Genomic DNA, 14,315 nt, shown 5'->3' with positions numbered 1-14,315 from the left:
TGTGTGTGTGTGTGTGTGTGTGTGTGTGTGTGTGTGTGTGTATTGGGAGACAAGGATTTGCGAAGGTGAGGTGTGCGGTGTGAGGGGAGATGGGGAGGGGAGGGGGGTGACGGGGGAGAGGAGAGGAGTGAGGGTAGAGAGCATAGAGCAGAGAGGGGGGAGTGGAGGGGAGGGGAAGGAGGGGGAGATGGAGGGGAGGAGCAGAGTGAGGGGGGAGGAGAGGAGAAGGAGGGGGTGGCAGGGGGAGAGAAGAGGGGAAGAGGAGAGGGGAATAGGAGAGGGGAATAGGAGAGGGGAATAGGAGAGCGGAAGAGGAGAGGGGAAGAGGAGAGGGGGAAGGGGGAGAGGGGGAGGGGAGAGTGGGTGGGAGGGAGGGGAGGGCGAGAGGGGGGGATGAGGGGGGGAGAGGGAGAGGGAAAGAGAGAGAGAGGGGGGGAGATGGGGGTGGAGGGAGTGAGGAGGCGATGGGGTGGGGGCGGGGTGCAGGTCCTGTAATCTAGTCATTCAAATAAAATACAATTGAAGATAACACAATTTTTCAAAAACTGAAGAAGAGTGATTACGTGACTAACATTTTTAAAAAAAGGAAGAAGAAGAAGAAGAAGCAGCTGGTGTAAGGGGCAAAATAAAACATGTAAAGATCACAGAGTACAAGGAAATATCCAAAATTATTTATTCATATACACCATTATAAATTTTTTACATAAATTTTATACAGCTCTCACAATCTTTCAAGTTCAAAGCAGGCAGTTAAATTTGCAACTTACTGTTAATGTTAGGTTTTTTCCCTTGTTATGTCTCAAAATAACTGGTATACAACCTATGTTGCACAGTAACAGTCATATTTATTATGTTTACGACTGCAGCAGTGTTCAACAGATATTTCACATCTTCATTGTAAACATAGAACTGGTTACACAAAAAATATTTTGCAAATTCTGTTGCTTGTCTAGAAACAATATTCTCCACAGGAGATAAACTCATTGTCTTTTATACATTATTAGTCTTCGCAATTCCTGAACATTGCTCCACGATAACTGGTACATTGTTCTTATAGTCAGTTGTCCACAAAACAACTTCTCTTGGCTATATGCTTATTCATGTTGGTAGGAACCCTTCCACATACAGACAAGAGATATTAACATGCTAAAAAAAATCTTCCTAGTATTCACAACATTCAACTTCTAGCAACATACGAAGCACCCCATCTATACAATTTCAAAACATTCTAGTCATATGTTAAATAAAATAATGTATTATAGTCAAACGTAAGCTCTTGTATGAGTGATATTTGTAGCCATCTGCTACTACACAATACACTCCTTCCATCCAAATATAAAGTGTACAATTGATTTTCTGTTCTCACTGCACTCTATATTTAATTCAACATTAATTAACTGAGACCACTCACTCTGCACTGATAGAAACAAACCAATATGCATAAAGAAAGCTTTGGTGAACCTCAACTGCCTAAATTATAGGACAGAATCATGTACACTAAGTTTGCGAACACATGTTTCTGATACGATACAATGTTGGCAGTGATTATCATAGCCTAAAATGTGTAGTACTGTAAATATCAAAAGTTCAACTATGAAAGTGTTGATAGGAGAAACTAAGAACCTCATATTGCCATCACAATTGACCCACAATGCACCAAAGTACCTTTTGGTAGCAACCAACGATCTGAAGAATCATCCAAACACTGTGTTGGAAGTATCCGACTGCATTTTGCATAACAGTTCGGGGCAAAATTGCACGCAGGTCACCAGCTTCACCTTCTCTGAGGCATCAGATAAGGACACATTACAAGGTCCAGTTGCAGACCCACAAGAACACTGCTCGATTCTCCCATTATTTTTCAAAAAATGATCTGAGATGTGGTTGTTGGAACAACAGCAGTTATGCACTTCCACTGTAACCTGGCAATGGCATCCAAAACTGCAATCCGCCTTCTCACTTGAAGGACTTTTTCGCTCGCCAGTCCAGGTACTCGTCAAAACTGTCAGGGTCGAGCTCGTCCGAACTGTTGGGCGACTCTTCATCGCTGGCTCCTCCTCCGCCCTTCCCAGAAGTGTTCGACTGTTGCGCCACTAGCTCCTTCTTCCTTTCGAGGTCCAAAACCCTGTTATAAATGACAAATTTACACTCATCATTTAATAATGAAACAACGACATCATAAATGAAAGCTTTAACTCAATAAATCAAATACAAGGAGAGAAAGAAGTTTGGTTTTTGGGATCCCATCAACAATGGGGTCATCAGAGGTGCAGCACAAGCTCAGAAGGACAAGGATGAGTAGGGAAATTGCCTCAATTCTTTTTAATACACCGTTACCCATTAATAATGCAACACCAAGGAGGACAGCAAGTAATGAAATTTTACTTATTGTGTGTGTAGTACACTAACAGAAAAAAAGTGCACCTAGAAACAAGTAATGTGGAGTACAGAAATTTTGTGAATGCATTTGTCTAGACAACATATTAAAGTGATAAATGTTGCAGACTCAAAGGCTGTATTGTACTGTACAGAACTGGGGACCTAGAAACGACAGAGAGTCTTCGTCCCTACCTTAGCCCGCAGTGGTACACAACCCCAAAATAGGCTACAGCAGTCCATCCACCTCACCATTGCCCCACACTGAACCCAGGCCAGGGTTAGTGTGCGGTTCGGCTTACAGTGGACACCAGATGAGTGTAACTCCAATGTTTGCATGGTAGAGTAATTATGGTGCACACGTATGTGGAGAAAGTGTTTGTGCAGCAATTGCTGACATAGTGTAACTGAGGCAGAATAAGGGGAACCAGCCCGCATTCGCTGAGGCAGATGGAAAAAAGCATCCACAGCCTGGCCAGCAAACTGGACCTCGACACTAATCTGCCGGGCAGATTTGTGCCACGGACCGGCACGCCTTCCTGCCAATAAAGCAGTGCATTAGATTGCACAGCTAACCGGGCAGGCAACTCACAGGTTAATGTGAGCTCGAGATACGCCACTGCAAATGTGAAATTCTGGTGCATTATAATAAGTGTAACTCCCAAAATGTTGAATTCAAGATTGCAAACTTGCATACATTGTGTCTTGCAGTTGTGAGGTGTCAGTTTGTGGGATGAAGTTCCATGCCTGTTGCGGTTGGTCAGTCAGTACAGGGACGGTTAATGCTGGTTGTGGACGACCCTGGAGTTGTCATCCGATGATGTTGCATATGTGCTCAACCAGAGACAGACCTGGTGATCGAGAAGGTCAAGGCAACATGATGACACTCTGTAGAGGGTGTTGAGTTACAACAGTGGTGTGTGGACAAGTATTATCCAGCTGGAAAACACCCCTGGAACACTGTTCATAAGTGTCAGCACAACCACCACACTGGGATACAAATTTGCAGTCAGGATGCGAGCAATAACCACAAGAGCAATACGATTTTATACAACAGCAGGAGCACTCTTGTGGCTATCACATGCACCCTGACCACACATTTATACCTCTGTCTGGTGTAGGTGTAGGTTCAGTGTGACTAGGCCGCAGACTGGTTTGTTACAGATGCACACCTGGCCTGCTCCTAACTGACACACAAACGTCAATGGCAATGAGAGAGAACCATTTTTCATCAGAAAACACAACAGACTGTCATTCTACTCCACAATGAGCTCTCACTTGACACAACTGAAGTCAAAACTGTGGTGGTTTGGGGTCAGTGGAATGCATGCTACAGGACATCTGGCTCAGAGCTGTCCTTGAATTAACCAATAGTAAAAGTTCATTGTGTCACTGTGGTGCCAACTGCTGCTCAAATTCCTGCAGATTCGGTATGATGTTCCAAAGCCATATGCCGGACAAGTGCCAAATTTCTATATATGTCATCTTTTGGATATAAAATCGCGCTTACCAATTTCATTTCACAACTTCTTCTTGGTGTTGTTATTTTTTTCCCGTCAGTATATATAGTACACAAACACAAACAATTACATTTATAGATGATTTGACGGCACACAGAGCGCAAAATTCTGTACACAGAGCTTCCAACTCTGGTAACAACAGCAGCCCTAGCCCAATTACGAATAGTATCAAACTGAGCTCAGATATCAGATACAGGTACGCCATTCTGTGGTGCTTCAACTGTGTGCAAGAGTTTATCAAAAGTAATGAGTAGGCACCAAGGAAGTGTAATAGGATCTTTAATATTCTCAATATACGAGACTTATTCAGAAAGCATTCTAATTTCTTATAAAACATAAACCATCACAGATTTTTTAAAAATATTGTTTTTATTTAATTCCTCACATTTCTCTATTTAACTACATAGTTTCCATATTGTTTTAAACATAACATTCTACAAGTTTTTTTTTTTTTTTTTTTTTTTTTTCCCTTAAGTCACAGACATGTGCCGCCTGTGAGGATAACCAGTCTTTAACAGCTCCTTTCACCTCGTCATATGTCGCAAAGCGCTTTCAGCTGAGAAACTCCTATAGTTAGTGGAACACGTGAAAATCGCTCAGTGTCTGGACTGTACAATAAGTGGACAATCTGTTCCCAGCCAAAATATCTGACCAGATTTTGGGTATGAATGGCAGAACGGGGTTTCACTCTCATGTGGCAACAAAACTCGACGTCAGAAGGTCACATCACTTATTCTGCATTGCAGATCAAAGTTTAGCCAGGGTAGTGCAATAAGTAGGCGCGTTTATGAGGTTCATTCAAATGAAACATGGTCAGTGCGTCTACCTTTGCCTTACATCTAAAGTGGCACCACGTAACTGCGGGTATCGTGGCGCCATCTAATGGTAGAGAGATGACTCATGTGCACTGTTTGATGTTGCATAGCACCAGTGTGATTTCACGCTGAAGAGTAGGAGTTCACACAAGTTATCGTCCACTACCGAACATGCAGGCGAGTGAGCAGGAACGACGACGAATGATTCAATTTTTGGAGGTGGAGGGAATTGCAGGATGTGAAATGCATCAATGGATGAAGGCTGTCTGAGTCATTCAAGTGTTGTGGAATGGTGCAAATGATTCCTTGAGAGATCTATTGGTTACTGGTTATCAGCATGGGCACCGCCCACACCATAATCTGCTCACAGTGGGTTCCCCACCAACTGACCGCTGAACAACGCAATATTCAAATGGCGCTGCCTTCGAGTCATCTGCAACATTATCATGAGGAGGAAAACAGCTTTCTGTCACATTTTGTCACAGGTGACGAAACATGGTGTCAACATTTTGAACCGGAAAGTAAGCATCAGGGCAAGCAGTGGAAACATGTGACTTCACCACCTCCAAAGAAATTAAAGACCATGCACACCAGTTCTGGTAAGGTCAGGATGTCCTTCTTTTCTAACCACAAGGACCCACTTCTTGTTGAGTTCCTGGAACGGGCAACAACCATCAATGTCCAGCATTATCAAGCCACCTTACAGAACCTTAGACGAGCCATCAGTTTGAAACGCCGAGGCATGTTGTCCAATGGTGTTATCCTCCTGCATGCGGCCAATGCGGTGAAGATGACACTGCAGCAGTTTCAGTGAGAAATGCTGGAACACCTACCGTACAGTCCTTACCTTTCACCATGGACTTTCATGTGTTTGGACCTCTAAAACAAGCTATTTGCGGACATTGATTCGCAACAAACAATGAAGTGTGTGACTGGATCCAGGTGTGGATCCGACAGCAGCCTCCTAGCTTCTTCAAGGATGGAATCGACCGACTAGTGTCACAGTAGGATAAATGTGCTAAGAGTTTTGGTGACTACTTTTGAGTATGGGTAGTGTGTATAACTACATTTCTGAGTTAACAAAACCGTTACCATTACCTTACACAAGTGACCGTATTTCATTTAAATGCCCCTTATATTATTGTCCTTTGCAGCATAAACTCGACTAACAAGATTCCATATCAACCTCAAAGACAGTTGCCCTTATCTTGGGTGTTCAGCTTGTCTGCTTGGCCTCGACTTTGACCAGTGATGTCGTGTGCCGGAACTCCATTGATTGACATTGGTTATGTGAGAAACCCATGTCTCGTCCCCTGTTACAAATTTCTCTAAAATCTGATCACCTTTTGCACGATACTGGTCAAAAAAGTCAATAGCACGAGCCATTTTTCCCATTTTGTGTTTCTTTGACAGTAGCCTGAGAACCCAAGGTCTGTACAATTTGGGAAGTTGCAACTTTCGAAAGACAATTTTATGAGAAATAGTTTTACCCATGTTTGGAAAGTCCAAACTTGTGAATCGCTGGTATTCACAAATCTTTTTGTCCATGGCTTTGACCAAATCTACTGAGATCATGGAAGGGCAGCCTCATTGCAGTTCATCATGGACATGTCCCATCTATCCTCCAAAGCTCTCACCCACTTACATGCTTTGCTGTCACTTGTTGCATTGGGGACATACACGTCACTTATTTGTCAATGATTTTCTACTGCTGCAACATTCCTTGTTGTGAAACACCAAGCAGGCTGGTAAATTGTTTTAAACATCTTAAACTGATACTATAAACAATGCACTGGGACAATATAAATGCATATGGTGCCGTTTGACAAGCAAGGCATGGCGCAAATTGGTGTGCATGCATGTTTCAGTGTTTGCACAACATTCAATTAGCTGTGGCAATTCGGAACTTACTTTCTGGACTACCCTCATACATAAGCAATTTATAGTGTGGAAACACTATAAGACTGTTCACTGTTTGGTGCTGCCCACAACAAAACATCATCGCTGGACAATCCTATGGAAATGCAGGCAGACTTGGACAAAGTTTCCACTTGGTGTAATCAATGGAGACACTCTTTAAATGTGAATAAATATGACAGAAATTAATCACAGTGAAGACTTGGTTTAAGAATCATGAAAGAAGGTTGTTTACATGGAACAGACTTGGAGACACCAGACGGTTTCAGGTTTATTATATAATGATAAGACAGAGATTTCGGAACCAGATTTTAAACCATGAAGACATTTCCAGAGCAGATGTGCGCTCTGACCACAATTTATTTGTTATGAACCGTAGATGAAAACTAAAGAAATTGCAAAAAGGTAGGAAATAAAGGAGATACAATCTGGATAGGTTACAAGAAGCAGAGGTTGTTGAGAGCATTAGGCAACAATTGATTAGAACAGGGGAAAGGAATACAGTAGATGATGAATGGGTAGCTTTGCTGAATGAAATAGTGAAGGCAGCAGAAGATGAAATAGGTAAAACGACAAGGCCTAATAGAAATCCTTGGGTAACATAAGAAACATTGAATTTAATTGATGAAAGGAGAACGTAAAAATGCACCAAATGAAGCAGGCAAAATAGATACAAATGTCTAAAAAATGAGATTGACAGGAAGTGCAAAATGGCTCAGTAGAAACAGCTAGAGGACAAATTTGAGGTTTTAAAAGTATACTTCACAAGGAGAAAGGTGGTGGTGGTTGCTGGGATGTTTAAGGGGGACAAAACAGCGAAGGTCATCAGTCCCCCATTCCAAAAACAGGCGAGACATAAATTCACGAAGCAGGTAAAACCCCAAGGGGAAGGAGACTCCCCCCAGGCCCTACAAGAACGCAAATGCGGCAACGAACACTACAGACATGAAGAGTACAGATGAACACCAAACAAAGGGAAACAGAAGAAAAGAAGATGGCCGGAGACCGATTGACTGACCACGAGAACAAAAAAAGGGAAAGAGTCAACCATCCGACGACACACCAAAACAGCAACAAATATTGCGAGACGCGAGGACAAAAGACACAGAAAGGGAAAGGTGCAGGACCTCCCTAAATGGAACCATAAAAAAGACTACCATGGATAAAATTTAAAACGTCATCAGCCATGGAGGCATCGTCACATAAAACCAAAGGCAAAGTGCCTGGGAGATTAAAAGACTGCCGGAGGGTGCGCAGTCGGGGACACTCCAACAAAATGTGGGCGACCGTCAGCCGGGACCCACACCGACACAGGGGGGGATCCTCCTGACGCAAAAGATGGCCGTGCGTCAGGTAGGTATGGCCGATGCGGAGCCGACACAGGATGACAGAGTCCCTGCGAGAAGCCCGCAGGGAGGACCGCCACACATCGGTCGTATCCTTAACAGCCCGCAGTTTATTCGGGGATGTCAGGCCACGCCACTCAGGAGCCCACATCCCAAGCACCTTACGGCGCAACACCAACTGCTGATCTCGAGCTGGGAGGCCGATCTCCAAAGCTGGGGCGTCGATCGCCCCTTTGGCCAGCCTGTCGACACGTTCGTTCCCCGGGATGCCAACGTGACCTGGCGTCCAAACAAAGACCACCGAACGACCAGAGCGGGTAATGGCGGAAACAGACTCCCAAATAGAGGATACCGCAGGAGAAGAGGGATAGTAGCGGTCGATGGCCTGGAGGCTGCTCAGGGAGTCACTGCAGATGACGATGGACGGACCTGAGCAGGAACGCATATGCTCAAGAGCGCGCAATATGGCCACCAGCTCTGCAGTAAAAATACTGCAGCCAGCCAGCAATGAGCGCTGTTCAACATGGGCAGCGTGAGCAAAAGTGTAGGCAGTGCGACCATCAACCAGGGAACCATCAATGAAGACAGTCTCACAGCCCGAAAATGAGGCGAGGAGCGCAAGAAAACGGCGACGGAGGGCCACAGGCGGAACCGAGTCCTTGGGTTCCTGTGCCAAGTCCAGACAAACGGACGGCTGGGGCAAACACCAGGGTGCACGGACCCGGAAGGAAGGCAGAAGAGGGAATGACCCCAGTTCCGACAGCAGGGACTGGACGCGGACAGCTATGGAAAGCCCAGACCTAGGTCGCCTTTCGGGCAGATGGAGGACCATGGCAGGATAAAGCAGGCGACGACTAGGATGGCCCGGCGAGCAATGCACGTGGACAGCATAGTCGGCGAGCAGTCAATGGCGGCGAATCCGCAGCGGGGGAACCCCGGCCTCCACCAGTAGACTATCCACGGGGCTCGTACGAAAAGCGCCAGTTGCAAGCCGAACCCCACAGTGGTGTATGGGGTCTAACAACTTCAACACTGAGGGTGATGCAAACCCATGGGCCAGGCTCCCATAATCAAGCCTCGACTGCACCAGGGCTCTGTATAATCGCAACAGCGTGCAGCGATCCGCACCCCAAGATGTGTGGCTCAGGCAGCGGAGGGCGTTGAGGTGCCGCCAGCACTTTTGCTTCAGCTGGGTAATATGAGGAACCCATGTGAGTCGGGCATCAAAGACGAGTCCTAAGAAGTGGCAAGTGTCCACCACGTCAAGCAGGTGGCCGTCGAGGTAAAATTCAGGATGAGGGTGGACCGTCCGACGCCTGCAGAAGTGCATAACTTGAGTCTTGGATGCAGAGAACTGAAAACCATGAGTCAGAGCCCATGATGCTGCCTTGCGAACAGCTACTTGCAGCCTGCGTTCGGCGACTCCCGTAGTCGTGGAGCCAAATGAGATGCAGAAGTCGTCGGCATACAAAGAAGGAGACACCGACGACCCCACGGCTGCAGCCAGACCATTAATGGCCACTAGAAATAAGGAGACACTCAACACCGAGCCCTGCTGGACCCCATTTTCCTGTATATAAGATGAACTAGAGGCGGTACCCACTTGCACCCGGAAAGAGCGGCGCAATAAAAAGGTTTGAAGAAAAGCCGGGAGCTGACCACGAAGACCCCACTCATGCTGACCACGAAGACCCCACTCATGCAACGTAGCAAGGATGTGATGCCCCCATGTGGTGTCATACGCCTTCCGCAGATCAAAAAAGACATCAACGAGATGCTGACGTCGGGCAAAGGCCGTACGGATAGCAGATTCCAGCCACACCAAATTGTCCGCTGCAGACCGGCCCCGATGGAAGCCACCCTGGGACGGAGCGAGGAGACCGCGCGACTCAAGGACCCAACACAAACGCCGCCCCACCATACATTCGAGCAATTTGCACAAAACGTTGGTAAGGGTAATGGGACGATAGCTGTCCACCGCCAGTGGGTCCGCACCGGGTTTCAAGATGGGGACAATAACACCCTCTCGCCATTGCGACGGGAACACGCCCTCGCTCCAAATGCGGTTAAAGATGGTGAGGATGTGTCTCTGGCAGTCCCTGGAGAGATGCTTCAGCATCTGTGCGTGGATGCAGTCTGGTCCTGGTGCTGTATCAGGGCAATCGGCGAGGGCAGCGAGGAATTCCCTCTCGCTGAAAGGAGCATTGTATTTTTCAGAACGACGCGTGTGGAATGATAACGGCGTCTGCTCGGCTCGCTCCTTTAAAGAGCGAAAGGCGGGGGGATAAGTTGCAGTCGCAGAGCTCTTAGCAAAGTGCGCAGCAAGGTGTTCAGCAATGGCGGCAGTGTCCGTGCAGACAGCGCCGTCCAAGGAGATCCCAGGGACTCCCAGAGGGGTCTGGTATCCGTAAATCCGCCGGATCCGGGACCACACGAGTGATGGGGAGACACGGGAGCCCAAGGAGGAGACATACCTCTCCCAGCACTCCTGCTTACGCCGTGCAATAAGACGACGGGCCAAGGCACGGAGCCTCTTAAAGGCAATGAGGGTCTCGAGAGACGGGTACCGCCTATGATGCTGGAGAGCCCGCCGACGGTCGCGAATAGCCTCAGCAATCTCTGGTGACCACCAGGGTACAGCCTTCCTCCGAGGGAGTCTAGAAGAGCGGGGGATGGCAGCCTCGGCCGCCGAAATGATGGACATGGTTAAGACACGGACCACCTCGTCAATGTCACCCTGTGGGGGAGACTCAATGGTTGCAGCGGAAGTAAAAGCCGGCCAGTCAGCCCTGTGGAGAGCCCAGCGGGGCAGGCGCTCAGAAGAATGACACTGGGGCAGTGACAAATAGATGGGAAAATGGTCACTACCACACAGGTCAGGATGCACTCTCCAGTGGAGGGACGGGACAAGTCCGGGGCTGCAAAGAGAGAGATCGATGGCCGAGAACGAGCCATGGGCCACACTGAAATGCGTGGGAGCACCGGTGTTCAAGAGGCTAAGGTCGAGCTGAGACAACAAATGCTCCACGGCACGACCGCGGTCATCGACGCCAGTCCCACCCCATAGAGGGTTGTGGGCATTGAAATCGCCCAGTAACAAGAAAGGTGGCGGCAATTGGGCCAGCAGCGCAGCCAGCTCATGCTGCGCGACATCACCATCCGGTGGAAGGTAAAGACTGCAGACGGTAATAGCCTGTGGCGTCCACACCCTAACAGCGACAGCCTCTAAAGCCGTTTGGAGAGGTACAAACTCGCTGTGAAGAGAGTTAAGGACATATATGCAGACGCCACCAGACACCCTTTCATAAGCTGCCCGGTTCTTATAATAACCCCGATAGCCATGGAGGGCGGGGGTTCGCATTGCTGGAAACCAAGTTTCCTGAAGAGCAATGCAGAAGGAAGGGTGAAGGCTGATAAGTTGTCGGAGCTCAGCTAGATGGTGGAAAACACCACTGCAGTTCCACTGAAGGATGGTATTATCCATGTCTGAGAAAGGCGTGATGGGACTTGGAAGGCAGATTACGCCGCTGGGTCACCTGCTGCCTCCAATTGAGCACTAGTGCTAGTGCTATCCAAGGCGTCTGAGGGACCGGCGAGATCGAGGTCCTCAGCGGACGCCAGAATCTCCACCTCGTCCTCAGACGCAGAGCTTGTAGGAAGCGGTGGGATGGGTGCCACCGCAACGTCGTTAGCCTTGGGGACTTTCTTCGTCTTCTGTTTCTCTCGCTGTGCGTTCGGTGGGTCAGGCTGGGAGGGCTTCACTGGGTCAGTCTCAGGGACAGACGACGACTGTGGGGCCCTACGACCAGGGACCGGTGGTTGTTGGAGCCACTTGCGGCTGTCTGCTTTTGTACCGGTCGGAACTTGCGAAGGGAGATCCCCAAGGGATCCGGCTGGGAAGGGGGAACTGATGTCCCCGATGGTTGGGGGGGTGTTGCTCCTGAAGTAGATGGAGCAGGAGCAATAGGGAGTGTAGTGCCCCCCACCATCAAGGGGGCAGGTGTGGGCCTTCGACTCTGAGAGCTGACTGGAGCAGATGGAACTGTAGCAGGAGTGACAGTTGCGGCATAAGAAGATGTCATGCGCACTGGATGAAGCCGATCATATTTCCGCTTCGCCTCAGTGTGCGTCAGGCGGTCGAGAGTCTTGATTTCCATGATCTTCCGCTCCTTCTGCAGAATCGGACAGTCCGGGGAGCAAGGCAGATGGCGCGCACCACAGTTCACACAGATTGGAGGCGGGGCACAGGGATGATCAGGATGGGATGGTCGACCGTAATCGCGACAGACGAGGTCGGAAGCACAGCGTGAAGACATATGGTCGAACTTCCAACACTTGAAGCACCGCATCGGGGGAGGGATATAAGGCTTGACATCACAACGGTACACCATCACCTTGACCTTCTCAGGTAACGTGTCACCCTCGAAGGCCAAGATGAAGGCACTGGTGGCAACTTGACGATCCCTCGGACCCCGGTGGACGCGCCGGACGAAATGGAAACCTCGTCGCTCCAAGTTGGCGCGCAGCTCGTCATCGGACTGTAAAAGGAGATCCCTGTGGAAGATAATGCCCTGGACCATATTCAGACATTTATGGGCTGTGATAGCTACGGAGACATCCCCCAGCTTAGTACAAGCGAGCAAGGCCCGCGACTGGGCAGAGGATGCCGTTTTTATCAACACCGATCCGGACCGCATCTTGGACAAGCCCTCCACCTCCCCAAACTTGTCCTCTAAATGCTCTACAAAGAACTGAGGCTTCACGGATATAAAAGATTCCCCATCAGCTCTGGTACAGACAAGATATCTGGGCGAATATGTCTCACTTTCATTCAATGCCTTTCGTTCCTCCCATGGTGCGGCGAGGGAGGGGAACGATTAGGGGTCATACACGTTACCTTTAAAATGGGCCCTCGAATGCTTAGAGACTGCTGGTGGCTGGCCACCAGCAATAGAAGATGTGCCACGCTTCATTGCGTGTCATCCACCCTGATGCCACCTACTACGACCAAGGGCCCTCCCCACGGGCGCCACCCAGCCACAGCAAAGGCCACCTGGCAGGATGGCCATGGCCGGGAGTCCCGATGCCCCAGGGACATGGGCATCTACTCCTTGGCATACGTGGGGAGTTAACGGCGCAGGCATCAGTAGAGCGATCCCTGTGTTGTCAGGGGGCTACAACCAACAGGGTACATGGCGGCCCCACCACAACAGACTCGCTACTGTGCTGGATGTTAGGTAACATGTGGTCCAATGTTCGCCGTCAGTGCAGAAAGAGGCACTGCACAGTGCAAGGTGTAATCTGCACGCAGGAACGTAGTCATGCCCAAGAGATGGAGAGCGGGCAGGACTGCAATTCAACAGCGAATAAGCTGGCGAAAGGTCTGATCGCAAGATGGACACAACGCACCAAGTAAGGCGCCCTTCCCCAATCGGCTCGCTCTTCGGAAAATTTTGAGAGATGGAGGTCAAACCCAACAGGAGACCATCATAGAAGGCCGAAAAGTGCGAGACTCCTTTTAGTCGCCTCTTATGACAGGCAGGAATACCGCGGGCCTATTCTTACCCCCGAACCCGCAGGGGGTTCACAAGGAGAAAGATTTGTACCATCTACAGGAAAATTAAAGAGGCCTTTGGAGAAAAGAGAAGCAGATATATGAATATCAAGAGCTCAGATGGAAAACCAGTCCTAAGCAAAGAAGGGAAAGGAGGAAGGAGTATTTAGAGGGTCTGTACAAGGGAGATGAACTTGAAGACAATATTATAGAAATGGAAAAGGATATAGATGAAGATGAGAAGGGAGATATGATACTGCAAGAAGAATTTGACACAGCACTGAAAGACCTAAAAAACTGAAACAAGGGCCCATGGCTAGATGACATTCTGTCAGGACTACTGACAGCCTTAGGAAAGCCAGCATGACAAAACTCTTCCATCTGGCATGCAAGATGTACGAGAGAGGTGAAATACTCTCAGGCTTCAGGAAGAATGTAATTATTCCAATTCCAAAGAAAGCAGGTGCTGACAAATGTGAATATTACCAAACTATCAGGTTAATATGCCACAGTTGCAATATGCTAATGTGAATTCTTTACAGAAGAATGGAAAAAATTGGCAGAAACTTATCTAAGAAGATAGGTTAAGGAAAGGAAAAACCAACATTTATAGCATTTGTAGACTTGGAGACAGCTTTTAACAATGTTGACTGAAATACACTCTCTGAAATTCCAAAGATAGCAGGGGTAAAACACAGGGAATGGAAGGCTATTTACAACTTGTAAGGAACCCAGACAGTAGTTATAGGAATCGAGGGGCATGAAAGGGAAGCAGCAGTTGAGATGG

General features: G+C 48.2%; 1 protein-coding gene across 1 annotated transcript in view; it reads right to left on the bottom strand.

Annotated features, from left to right (window-relative positions):
• Positions 1–690: 690 nt before the first annotated feature.
• LOC126428058 (zinc finger protein 830) overlaps positions 691–14,315 on the bottom strand; it is a 52,960-nt gene continuing 39,335 nt past the window's right edge. The window contains exon 5 of the mRNA XM_050089936.1: positions 691–2,125. Coding sequence (XP_049945893.1) covers positions 1,957–2,125 — 169 coding nt within the window. The 3' untranslated portion in view covers positions 691–1,956. The remainder of the gene's footprint in view (positions 2,126–14,315) is intronic.

Source organism: Schistocerca serialis, chromosome 12, assembly GCF_023864345.2.
Source record: "Schistocerca serialis cubense isolate TAMUIC-IGC-003099 chromosome 12, iqSchSeri2.2, whole genome shotgun sequence".
NCBI classification, from domain to species: Eukaryota; Metazoa; Arthropoda; class Insecta; order Orthoptera; family Acrididae; genus Schistocerca; species Schistocerca serialis.
The sequence above is the reverse complement of the archived record's forward strand: the minus strand, read 5'-3'. Positions and strand labels throughout refer to the sequence as shown.